This window comes from Eretmochelys imbricata, chromosome 7 (assembly GCF_965152235.1).
Source record: "Eretmochelys imbricata isolate rEreImb1 chromosome 7, rEreImb1.hap1, whole genome shotgun sequence".
In the NCBI taxonomy this organism is placed as follows: Eukaryota; Metazoa; Chordata; order Testudines; family Cheloniidae; genus Eretmochelys; species Eretmochelys imbricata.
The window spans coordinates 6,184,676-6,198,348 of NC_135578.1; the positions used below are offsets into that span (position 1 = coordinate 6,184,676).

Genomic DNA, 13,673 nt, shown 5'->3' on the forward strand with positions numbered 1-13,673 from the left:
ATTCTGAGCAGGTGAATATAGTAAACGGGCAGCGCTAGATTGTCCTTTGCATTCTGAATAGAAGGGACCAGTTTCTCATTTAAATTGAGGACCCCCTCTGGCAGCGTAAACAGGCCTTAAAGAATTTATTCCTGCTTTAAGACCCTTTTGCATTGCAAAAGCACTGTAAAGGGGCCTTAGTGTGAATTAAAACCAGGCCCTAGATCACTTAATGATTATTCTGCTCTCCTTATGGGATGGAATCCACACCATTGCAGCCTTCATTACGAACCACAATGTACATAGACTCTGATCCTGCACCATTAAAGTCATTGGGAGCTTTGCCATTGATTTCAATAGGTCCTTAATGCGCCCCAAACCCTCACTGATATCAATAAGTGTTATGTGCCTGCAGCAGGAGGCAGAGCAAAAGGCACATTAAGCAGGTTGCCATTTGGACTGAAGAGGAGATTCATGAAAGGTCTGTTACACATGAGGATGCAAAGCAATTCTCCTCACAAAAGCAGCAGAATAAAACCCTGAACTTGAACCCTCTCTATGCTCAGAAATTTCTGTCAGCTGTTGCTTACTGTGAAATATCCAGCTCAAGGGTTCTCAATGAGTAGGGGATGGCATTTAAAAAAACCCCATAATTAAATATTGACAAATTTTAAAGTTGTTTCCATTGTGCAGTGTTTGAAACAGCCCTGCAATTTTCATTTTGCTAGAAATCACCAAAAATGTCTCCAATAAATGAAACATTTCAAACAAGTCAGCAGGTTGTCAGATTTTTTTTCAAAAATTCGATTTTTTGGACAATCCAGCTGAAAAATTTCAAACAGTCCTACGCTCACCCTTTTTCATCTCCTGGTCTATTGTGTAATACAGGGATTCTTTTGGGAGCCAGGCCTCTCCCCTCCCATTCACCATTATGCCACTTTGGGGTAACTACAGCAGAAAAGTAATGTTAGCAAGTTATGTGTTTTAACTGTGTTAGAATGTAACGTAGCAGCTGGAAATAAGGGGGAAGGGCTAGTACCATGTGACCAGTCAATCGCCAATTGATTATTCCTTGAGACATAAGCCATTTTAGAACAAAATTGGCTCTGTGTTCTCATTTCTAGCGTAACTTTTGTGAACTGGGGTTTATAGACAACCATATTTATCTTCAGAAAATAATCTGGCATCATATTAAGCTTCCTACATTAATTGTCTTTGTGTCCTTCATTTTGGTTCATTAGAAGTCTAAATTCTGAATGCGGATGGCCCAAGAGGCATAAAAATCCTGCATTTAGATAATCAAATGGGCAACCTGAATATCCAAATGCAGGATTTAGACAGCTGAGAAGTGGAGCCTACATCTACTTGGAGGCTTTGGTAGACAGTAAGAATCCATAGCTTCCCTGCTGGCCTTGAACAGGCTTCTGGCTTCATCCTTGTTTGCCCTTGCTATATTCACGGGCTCCAGCTGGTATGTCATAATCTCTGTGATAACTATCATCCTCCCACTTAGACACAGTTTAGTAGGTTTACCGCAAGTAACGCTGAAATTCTAACGATGCCTGATACCGTGTGTAACACCAACAAACCCTGGTCGTCGGCGAGCCGGATAGAACCTGGGACCTCTGAAGCTTAGTGCATGAGCCTCTACTGCATGAGCTAAAAGCCATAAACCTCTTAGCTAAGGCAGTAGAGCAGACTCATTAATCTCTCTCTAAGTGGTCTCGGTGACACTCTATGGGACACAACACCACACCCAGGAGGGTATGGGTTACACACGCACCGGTCACAGTAAGTGCAAGAACACAGTGCAAGAGATCTGAGTGCAGCTTGAACCTAGGTGTGTTTCAAAGATGCTGAACTGGTGGAATAAGGAGGAGAAATCTCATGTTGGATGGGGAGAGTTATCACGTTGGGGGGGTGGGGTGGAGGGAGTTTGGACAAGTATCCCAAAGGCACATAGATGATGATGTAGTGTGGGAGGTTACTTTTTAAATGCACAGCTTCCACAGCTTCCTACAGCTCTGCAAATAGCGAAACTTAGCTCAATCAAACGTACTTACCAAGTTACTACTCCTGCATGTGTACGGATGGCAGACTCGCGCCCAAAGGCAGCTAGTAATGAACGGGAAAAGCGGGGCGGAATCGGGTGCTGCGTCAGCAAAATGTGAAAAATACTGGCTTTGTGCAGGTCCTACCAAAACATTCTGCAGCATGCACATATAAACCTGTACTATGCATCTTCCTATGCTCCACTGCTTTCTTTGGCACTTTCTAAAAATCTGGCCCAGTCTGCATACATCACTATGTAATTTATGCCAGACTTTCTTTTTTCTTTTCTTTTTTTGGCAATCTAAAGTTCTAAATTTAAATGCATGCACATACATACAGACGCAAACACACAAATACACCCTCCGTCTGTCTCAAGGCAAGCTCCAACCCTGTCTAGTGTAAACCCTGGCCATCTGACAACAATCTTTTGAACAAGCCAGCCATCTCCTAAGTCTCTCTGTAGTTCACACTTCACAGAACGAGTAATGTGATCCTGGTAAACGTCAGGAAGAAGGTCTTACTTTGGTATGCTTTGAATACCGCTGAAGCTGCCTGCTACGGGCCCTTTCTACTTACAGTTTGCCATTCCTCCATTTCCCAGCTGTAACTGGGACATTCAGCAATGTGGCATTCCTGTTCAGAGACTGGTCTTGTGAATTGGTAACAGTCCGTCTCCCTGGCTGGTTTCTGAGTGCCCGGGTGGCAATATACATTTCTCTGCTGAACTCCTCGTCCACAGGACACAGAGCACTAAAGAGGGACAAAAAAGAAGTAAGTTGCAGCTTTCCTTATTTTCCTTGTGAAACTCTCTGTTGCTGTAGTGAACCTCTCTGATTTCAGATGAGGAAGGGAGCTCTGCTTTGAGTTCTGCAAACACATTTAACACTCGTCTAAGTGAGCAAGCCATAGCACCTAGACATTTAAAACTCTGATTCTTTTTGATGCAGAAAATTCTTCTCCATGTAAGAAAACATTTTGCAGAGAATCTGAACACATAGGGTGAAGTCCTGGCTCCAGTGAAGTCAATGGGAGTTTTGCCATTAACCTCAGCGGAGTCTGGTTTTCACCTATAAGATTTATACTGCAAAAATCTCTCAGGATAGCAGCATTGTTAAAAAAAAAAAATCACAAGATGCTAGAGTCAGCAGGAATTGTATGTTACTCCTTGCACACTCAGTTCAATAGTTTAAATAAATAAATCACACTTTCCAGAAACATCGTTCAGGAGACTGATCAGCCTGTAATGTAAAGGAAGCACGAATTATATAGCATAAGAACTGAAGCAATGAAGATTTGTAGGTACTCGACTTCTGGAATTGCTTTTAATGTACATATTCACCATAGCAAATGACTACATACCGCATATCCCCACAAACAGAACTATTTTTGTAAATTAGTTGCTTTACTTTCACACGTTAGCTTCATTATGGCATGAGCACGTTTTTATCCACTTCTAGTCATATACTATAAGCCTGATTTTAATAATGAGCAAAATACATTGTTTCCGATTTTTGAATATTGATGTCTACAGCTCACTGTTTTCAATAGCTTAATTTTTTTCCCATACAAAAATACTTTCTGCTAACATCCCACAATATATGATGATGAACTGATACTTAACTTCACTGCTGTATGGATTCTTTATTGTTAGGTCCTAATATATAGTTTGTAAATGTGGGACAAGATTAGTAAAGATTAGACAGAAGTGTGTATAAGAGAAATGGTTGAAATGTAGATATTATGATTAATGTTTTGTTGAATTAAAAATTAGTAGAAAAGACCTAATTAATATATGAGCTACTGAGAAAACAAGTTTATAATACCACGAAAGTAAGCCTTATTATGTAATGGAATTAAACAATTTATAATGTGCAAGGAATCCTCTTCCAAAATTTTAAAAAGTATTCTTCTGTAATGCAGCATTTCCTTTAGTATCTGAACACATCATAAAGCAAAGGAGACCAAATTCTCCCCCCCCAACCCCCCCGACTGTGAACATTCTCCTGGTTATAAATATTTATGAAAGGCTGGTTTGTGTAACTTGGAAAAGTAGCACAATGCAGTTAGATTCCTATGATTGGTGATGCAAATACATCCCATATGCTGTAGTGGTTCTATTGTGATTAATAACACGGTTTATCTTAAACATTCCACAAGAGAGAGTGAGCTGAATAGTGGAAACACAGTCGGAGAAACACATCCACCCGGATGCTTAGTACATTTTTAAATAACTTTTGCCCAAGTTTATCACCTACAAAACACACATTTGCAAGAATGTTGTGATATTGACAGAAGGGGTTAAAGTTGCAGCTCTGTCCTAGAAGGGGCTAATCATGCATTTGATACTGAATTGAACAGGAAAATGTTATACAACATAGTGAGCTAAAAAGGACAGTGATCTCTTATTTTAGTAATGGAATTTATTGTATGTAAAGCTGTAATAACTGTATTCCAGTTTACTGTATGTAAACCTATAACACTCCCAAGGACCAGACAGGGGCTTTTAAGCCGTGGACACCAGACGCCAGGAAAAGATTTTGGCTAATTTACGGGCTCACCTGGAATGAAATCCTGGCTCAATTGAAGTCAAGAGGAAAAACTCCTGCTTAATTCAGTGGAGCCAGGATCACACCCCATTTGTGAGCTTAAGTCAGGAAAAATCGTTTGGCGTGGGAATTTTTTCATCAACTTGAAGGGGGGCAGGATTTCGCTCCTGAGATCCCTGCTGTACTGTACATGTTTATCCAGAACACAGCCAAAAAACACGAGGCTCCAAAACTACCACTTTGGCTTAATTGATAACAGAGGAGTAACTACTGCCGCTGTTAGAACATGAATATTGGATGGACACAATTTTTCTTACAAATCAGAGCGGTGTCATCTATGAGGTTCTGAAAACAAGGAAGTTGCCAGTTTATGGCCAAGAATTCTTTCAAAAGTGTTACCACACCTAGCATCCGGATCCAAAGGTGATTGAAGTCAATAGGAGTCATTCCACTGATTTCAGTCTGCTTTGGATCAAGCCCCTAATCAGTATGCAGCCTTCTCACTCTCTGTTTATAACGTTTACATATTTGTCAGAGTACAGGTAGGATTTTACAGCTGGATTCCTAATAATAGAATTAGACACTATTATAAATGCCCATTTAGACAGAGACTGCCCTACAGTATATTTTTAACAGTGATCACTGTTTTACTTTATCAAACCAATTGACTCACCTCTGTTGATCTGAGAAGAGCAACTCTGATTTACACCTCCTGGATATCTGGCCCTAAAAGCATAATAAACCTGATACTACAGTCCTCCCCCTGTTCATGTAAGGATCAGGGCGGACTGTTACTATACTCATATATTTATCATCTATGTGGGACAGAACAAACCTGCCACTTTTTTCACCATAGACACGATGTAGTTTAGCACAAATTCTCCACTGTCTACAGAGAAACACAACAGTAAAAATGGAACATATTAACTCATGTTACAAGTTTATCACCGAGAAAAATATAGGGCCAGGTTTCAACCTGAAATCTACCTAAATAGACAGACAATTTTCAGACTACAGAATAAGTATTGTTATTTTTACTGCTTAAAAGATAATGGTGCTGATTTACACTTATAAGCCATAGACATATCTGGCATAAGCTGTCATAGAATCATAGAATATCAGGGCTGGAAGGGACCTCAGGAGGTCATCTAGTCCAACCCCCTGCTCAAAGCAGGACCAATCCCCAATTTTTGGCCCAGATCCCTAAATGGCCCCCTCAAGGATTGAACTCACAACCCTGGGTTTAGCAGGCGAATGCTCAAACCACTGAGCTATCACTCCCCCACATCTCACGGCATTTTCTCAGTTAAAAACACAAGTCCATTCATTACTTGAAGAGACAAACCTTTTCATATGAATGCATAAATTAAAAAATGTTTTGCTCTAGGAAGGAGGATTTATAATTATCTAGAAAAGAATTGCCCAGAAATTAAATACAAGCCAGTCCAGATAACAGAAAACATACAGGACTGGAGTACTCTCTTGCACTTTGTGCTGGCTAGTATTCATTATTAATCATTCAAGTACTGTTCCTAAAAGGAAAAGGAAACAGCCACGGGCACACACAACACAAACACAACACAACACACTGTGGGCGTGTGGTGACAAAGAAAATGTATGTGTATTTTAAAACTCTGTCTTACATCTCACACAGTCTATTGCTGGTTTACCCGCTACGGAAAGAGACAATTTCATGGTAATGTAGCACCGTTCTTATTTTTACAGTTGTTAAGATCTATGAAACAACTCAATGCTTCTTTGGTGGTATCCAAACTGTTCATAGCTAAGATTTCAAACAGCACATAGCCCATTTCACCCATGGTGTGGAAGGATCGCACCAGCTCTCTCCTCTCACTTTAACATGGAGTGGGAATGGTGCCCAGGCCTTGAACTGGCCTGCTACTAAATGTCACTCTCCTTGAAAAAGGCGTATATAGCTGGCTGTAGTTTTGCCCGTATTTGTATTAATTGAGGACCTTATCCTGCAGTTCTAAGTGAGGCCAAACTCCCCCTGGTTGTCAAACCCAGTGAAGCCAGTGAGCCAACTGCATATGCACTCCAGATACTTTCCTGCCACCGTGCCTGGGGCTGTATCCTGTATCTCTAAGGTCCTGCTCCAAAACCCATTGAAATCAACAACTGAACTGACCTCAGTAGGCACTGGATCCAGAGTGTGATTGTTAATTTCTTCTGTTTTAGAATCCAGACACATTAGAATTGTGTTAAGTGTTACAGAGCGCACAGCTTTACTTTTGGCTGTCTAGTTCAGAAATCAATTTCCTAACTCATTCTAACCATTCTAGTGACATCTTGGAGCCCAAATAGAGAGCTGATGTTTCAAAAACTCTGGCCCTGGGCTTCAGTTGATGTAAATCATTACAGCTGCACAAGCGTCAATGAAGCTACACTGATTTACACCAGTGTGGGATCTGGCCAAGCTGACTTCAGCTGACCAGTTATGCTTTTATTTGTTATTTAGCAGGCTTCAGGATTTATCATACAGAGAAAGCATTTTAATCGCTGTTGTTCAGCAGTTTATAAACAAATCACGTGTATACTTCCAAAAGTATTTAGCATAAAAGGCACTTCTAGAAGTGTGGCATGCATGCCACTATGGCATGACATTATTCAAGACTTCTACCTTGTTCCAGTTCCAGTTCCAGTTTTATTACATCAAACGTAGACAAACTCCTCCAATTTACTACTTGATGACTGGCTCTGTGTTACACACAGAATAAGGAAACAGTATCATAACATTGTTATTTTTAAATGATCTATTTTGCTGTTATATGATGCATTTTCATCTTTGCTTTCATAGCTAATTTTTAGGGCCAGATCCTCAGCTGGTCACGCTGGCAATGCTCTCTAGTATATAAAGAATACAAATATTCTTTAATTGCCTCGTCATAACAGATTACTTTAGGCCATAAATCACCTCATAGTCTCATTAAGCTGAGCTTCTTTCTCAAATTGTATGAAACTGAATCCTATCATGCAGTAGAATGTTTTGAATTTTAAAACATTTATCTTTATCAATTAAAATTAGCATGTTTTTAAGCAATCAACCGACCATTGTGTTGGTACGTTGACTTTTATTAGCTGCAAAAATTGCTTTCAGGAGCAGTCACTTTAAATAAAGTGCAGATCTGATATGATGAGACATTTTAATGGTCATGTGAGTCTTTATTCTTGTAGGTTCTTGGACAAAATTAAGGCCACAGTACTGCAAACAATAAGGCACTGTGCTTAACTTTAAATCTGGGAGGAGACCCATTGAGTTCAATAGGGCTGCTCAGATGCTTAACATTAACTACTTGTGTATTTTTTTTGGAGGATCAGGGCCTAAACAACTAAACGTGTATGATGAATATATGATTACCCTATTCTTCAAGAAAGAAATACAAATATTGTACAGCACATATTCTATTTATTCTAAGAGGAGAATAAAAAATCCAAGTCTGAAAATAATGATGGATTTAATGCTTTTTAAATTTAATATTTGACATTTGATGAACACATCTGTACATGCATCTGTATAGACAAATATTAATATTAGTACATACATTTTTATGTTTTATCTTTTAGGAAAGGATGCATATAGCAAGAATCTTAGGGTTTCATATAGAAAGCAAAGAAAGATTGTGAATGTCCAAGTTAAAAATGTCCCAAGTTAAAAATTCATTTACTTATGGATCTTCAATAATTTGACTGATTAGCACATCATTCAGGTCCATGTGAAATGCAGATTCAGAGGTAAATATAAATCTGATGAAATAGGTTAAAGGTGCAATTTGGTGTGATAGAAAATATTAAATTTTAGTTTCAAAAACCAAACTCCACTCTCAGTGTTAGAGAGAAAAGGATGAGAAAAGCAAACTGATATTTTTCATGCCTGAAATATTTCTCAAGAGTTTAATATGGGGAAAGCAATGTAAATAAAGAAACAAAATGTCTGAAAGTTATGCTCTCAGCAAACAGCATCCTTGAAAAATCCAGACTTTCCTACTTTCCTCCAGCCTATGCACGAAGCACCTGATTTTGTAATGACACAGAGGTAGACTGCTGTTGTTCCCGTGTAATGCATTTGGAAAAACACAAAACTGAGTGAAAAGTACGTTTTAAAATTAATAGCTCCTATATATTTTCTCAACTTGAATAGGAAAATGATTAACAAACAATCATTTAAATTTCATACGCCTCCAAATTAATCACAGTTGCACTCAGGATCCAAAGTATTGCAATAATAAAGAAGAAGGAGGAGGAGAAGAGAGTCTGGTTACTCATACACAGCAATGCCTTTTCTAGCAGCAGTTGAAGAAATTTACAACTGGTGCTTCTTTGTTAGCAGTTGACCACCCCCTTTTGTATCTAAAACAGTGCTAGGACTTCAGCTGATGTCGATAGTGCAGCTCCAGAGGCTTATCTGGAGCAATGCCGAGCTACCCGAGCTGAGCACGTCACCCAGAACATTTATACTTTTATTGCAAAAGGATTGAAATGACGCTTGCAAACAATGCAACAGATAAGAACTACCTAATGGTGCAAGAGGTAAAATGTTGCAGCTCACCTGTCCCCAGACTCCTGTTTTCCACTTCGGACATCTGCCCCCTCTGCACTTCCTTTGCACGTTCGGTTTAGCAAGGTGCTTGCAATAATCATTCTCTAAGCGGTTTCCTTCCTTTGACAGGCAGTACACATTTCGGTGTTTATGTCCCCGTCCACAAGAAGCAGAACACTGGAAATGGAAAGCAAGGAGACAGTTTTAATGCAGTTAGGGTTACATTATTACATACATCCAATAACTAAATAGGGTATTTATTCTCAATGTAACAGGCCAAAAATTATGCCCTCTGTCTCATGATGGTAGCCATTAATAATGAGGGGTCGTAACAGAGGGCAGAATTTAGCCCATGAGAAATGTCCTCATTTGTATCATGTATTGCATCTTATTCTTGCTTGTAAAAGCCTTTCTAAGCAGAAAATACCAACAACAACTTAAAGGAATGGGATAGAAAGTGGCATTCAGCAGGCTAGATTCTTGGCTGATATAAGTCAGCATGACTCCAGTGACTTCAAAGGACCAAAGTCAATTTTCAGCAGCCGAGAATCTGGCCTTTAGAGTGGTACATTCTACCACTAAAAAAATTAAAGGGACAGAGTCCCTTTTGGGTAGCCATTGACTCATGTGCCAAGCGAGAGTAAAAGGCGGAGAAATCAGAAGAGCAACATATTACACCCACTTTGCACATATTAAAACGACTCCACAAGGAGCGAGGCAGTGGAGAAACAAATCCATAACCTTCTGAATGCCACGTTTCTAAAGCTATGTTTGTTTTAATGTTGTACTAAACAATGTAGACGGATTTTTTTTTATTAAATAAATACTGAAATCAGGACAAGCTCCCACTTCAGATGTATACCGTTTGAAACTGACTCAGAAGAAGCCGAGAAGACAGAACATAAAGAATTAAAGCAAAAAGCAAATCAGCAGGTAGGTGAGCTGTACGCTTTGTAGTGAAGCAACTAATTTCAACCTCTCTCTGCAGGTTCATTGAACTTTTTCAGATGTGACCACTTCTGGCATGCCAACCCTAAGCAACTTCGCTTTGATTTCAGATTAGTCTCCTCCAAAAGATTTAGGACTCAAAAGAGGTCTGGAATCACGACAAAAATTTAATATGACAGTTTCTTGTAGAACAAACCTCCTACTCAGCATGATGCACTAAGAGATTCAATTTCAATTTCTTCATTACACGTTAGGCAAGTCATTGCATGTTATATCACAAACATACGGATTTAGTCCTTCAATACAAACACAGAGTTTCTGCAATCTCTCAGTATAACCGTTCTCCTGTTTTCGTTTTAGAATGGAATGAATGCAGGAAGATGGAGATAAATAATGTCAAATAGACCTTAGGATTCTTCCTTCCTTTTGATGACTCTTATCAGTGCTTTTACTAAGAAATAAACCAAGCCAAAAGTTTCCCGTCACCCGCAGTTGGTAAATAAAAACACAAGGATTGTACATGTAGGAGCTTGGAGGTTACATTAAGTCTAGAAATTGGCCAGAGCCAACCCATTCTATTATTATTTTAATTACAGCAGTAGGGCTCAATTGTGTAGGACACTGTGCTGACTTGCCATCAGAGAGAGTTCCTGCTCTAAAAGGCTTACAAACTAAATACACCAGACAAAAGTGGGGAGCAGGGGAGACAGCACATAAGCAAAAAGTAAAAACCAAGACAAGGAGATATTTTAGGTCCCGAATCAGGAAAGCCCTTAAGCACACGTTTAAGTGCTGCCCTGGATAGGGATTGTTCCCTGAAGCAGAGCCTAAATGACTTGCCAAAAGACACACAGGAGCTAGGAACTGGCCATATTGGGTCAGTCCAATGGTCCGTCTAGCCCAATGTCCTGTCTCCTGACAGTGGCCAATGCCAGATGCTTCAGAAGGAATGAACAGAACAGAGCAATTACCAAGTGATCCATCTCCCATCATCCACTCCCAGCTTCAGGCAGTTAGAGGCTTAGGGACACCCAGAGCGTGGGGTTGCATTCCTGATCAACTTGGCTAATAGCCATCAATGGACCTAACCTCCATGAACTTATCTAATTCTTAACCAGTAGATCATGCAGATGCAGAGTATGGGGAAGTCCAGATCCAAACCACGTGCCTGGCCCCAGTCACTGTAACGTGTTATGTCAAAACCCTGAAGCTAAACACCCTGGTTTTGAAGGAGTTGAGATCCATATTTGAAATCTGTGTCTCAGGCGCAGCCCATTACTTTGTAAATTATTTGTTAGGATGGCCAGCTGGCTGTTCACTTCTTATTCCTTATGTCTGATCTATAGTTCCTTTCATCTCAAAGGATCCCAAACTGCTGTGCAATCCACGGAGCGGATTTTTGAAATACTCACACACATTGTGTAGTAGTTACCGATGCTCATCTCATTGACTTCAGCTGAGTGTTACTCAACACGCGAAAAATTGCAGAAACTGGTACTCCCCTTGAAATCAAATGGACAGTGCACAGCAGATTTGAAATGGGGGAATGGAAAATTTGGCCAAAGTTATTAGCTTTAATCCTTACTCATAGAAAAGGAGCCATGGGATATTTATTGTTAACACAGAGCAGATGTCCAGCACCTTGGTATTTAGCATTTCCCCTAGAAGACACCCTCCCACCACCTCTATATCAAAAATGGCATGGTGAACAACCTCCCTTGGAAAGCTAAATAACGAAGTAACCCAAATAACTGGGAACTGAACCTACGAGGTCAGGTATTCAAATGTTCATGTATTTGAGCAATCGGAGTGGGAGGAAGCCCTTGTGTGTGACTGGGAAAGGGGGAGCCAAGCACCATGTCTACTGTAAAGTTATACAGTCTACTATGGACCCCCAAAGAGCAGAGAAGATGAACCAGCATAGGATGTAGTGGTGCCTACACAGTGACCATAGTTAGGCTACCTCATTCCACCCCTAGCACCTCAGCCATGCTTTGCTACAGCGGAGGGATCTGAGTGGGCTGAACTTTCCTGTGGATGAGTCAATCCACTGTGCCACCCAGGAGAAAACCACATGTATTTTCAGTTAGGGGAGGGACCTTAAATTTTCTTAAGAGTTTTGTGGAAGTGTACTGTGGTTTCCAGGTGGCCAAAAAATAGCTCAGCCTCACATTTAAAAAACGGAGAGAAAACACAGCTCCTTCCTCCAACACAGGGATGGCTTAAAATTATGGAAATTCACAATTTTGACAAAATTTCAGACGTCAGCAGAAAAAAAAAATAAGGTCAGAATTTTTTCCAAAATTTTGTCTTGCTTTTTTGCCAGAGCTGGTTAAAAAAATCCCATGGTGTTTTTCATTGGAAACTCAGTGGTTTTTGTAAAAAATGTTCAAACAGCTTAACTCCAAAGCAAATGTAAATAAAAAATAAATCGTGTCTGGGCAGCAAAGATTAAGAACAGTCTCAAATATTGTTACAACCAAATACCGTCTAACATTTTCATTTGGTCACCGTCTTTGGACTAAATCCTGCCATTGATTGTTTAATACAAATTTCCACTATCTTCATTACACATTCTGCATCTGGAATGGTGGCAGACATGGCTCTTAAACATAACAGTGAAAAATCAAATAAATCCCTAGACTTGATTAGTACTTTTCCCCAGTCAACGGAGAGATGTACATCTTTAATCTATATATTTTCCTCCCATTTATTACATAGAGACACTAATAACAATGCTCATGCATAGCACCTTTCTAGGGAGCTGAAAGTATTTGACAAATATTCTGTCTTACAAGAACTGTGGTACTGCTAGGAACAGTGCCACTGGTAAGTATTTTTATCCTCATTTTACAGATTGAGGTACAGAGAGATTCAGGGTCCAATCCTGTGAGATGCTGAGTGCTCTCATAGTAGGTCAACACCTTACAGGATGAAATCCCACGTCAGTTGGGGTCACATATGCAATTCATTCACAGTACCAGGAAGAATATCCAGAAAATGTGACTCTGAGACCTATGCTGTACATGGGGAAAGAGTTAGAATCATAGGACTGGAAGGGACCTCGAAAGGTCATCTAGTCCAGTCCCCTGAACTCATGGCAGGACTAAGTATTATCTAGACCACTCCTGACAGGTGTTTGTCTATCCTGCTCTTAAAAATCCCCAATGATGGAGCGTCTACAACCTCCCTGGGCAATTTATTCCAGTGCTTCACCACCCTGACAGTTAGGAAGTTTTTCTTAATGTCCAACCTAAACCTCCTTTGCTGCAATTTCTCTGTCTGTAGCACAATAGTTCAGTCTCCTGTGGGCTGTAATACTTTGGTCTCACTTTGGTTATTGGGTTTAGTGCGTGGGTGGCCTGTGATATACGTGATATGATCTGATGGCCCCTTCTGGCCTTAAACTTGATGTCGCTAGGCGAGTTTCACACACATTTACATGCACATAGTTGCATTCTGACCTTAAAGTCTATGAGTCTATGTACATTTAACTAATTTTGCTAATGCTTGAATATAGTTGCAATATTCTCAAGATGATGTTGTCTGGTACCCAACATTCTTCTGTTCTCCCTTTCAAGAACATAAGA

The 13,673-nt window shown here is 39.9% G+C and overlaps 1 protein-coding gene across 1 annotated transcript in view; it reads right to left on the reverse strand.

Moving 5' to 3' along the window:
• ADAMTS9 (ADAM metallopeptidase with thrombospondin type 1 motif 9) overlaps positions 1 to 13,673 on the reverse strand; it is a 131,972-nt gene that overhangs the window by 22,846 nt on the left and 95,453 nt on the right. Inside the window, exons 30-31 of the mRNA XM_077821691.1 lie at positions 9,145 to 9,312; positions 2,608 to 2,781 (exon numbers count right to left, since the gene is read on the reverse strand). Of these exons, the coding sequence (XP_077677817.1) occupies positions 2,608 to 2,781; positions 9,145 to 9,312 (342 nt within the window). The remainder of the gene's footprint in view (positions 1 to 2,607; positions 2,782 to 9,144; positions 9,313 to 13,673) is intronic.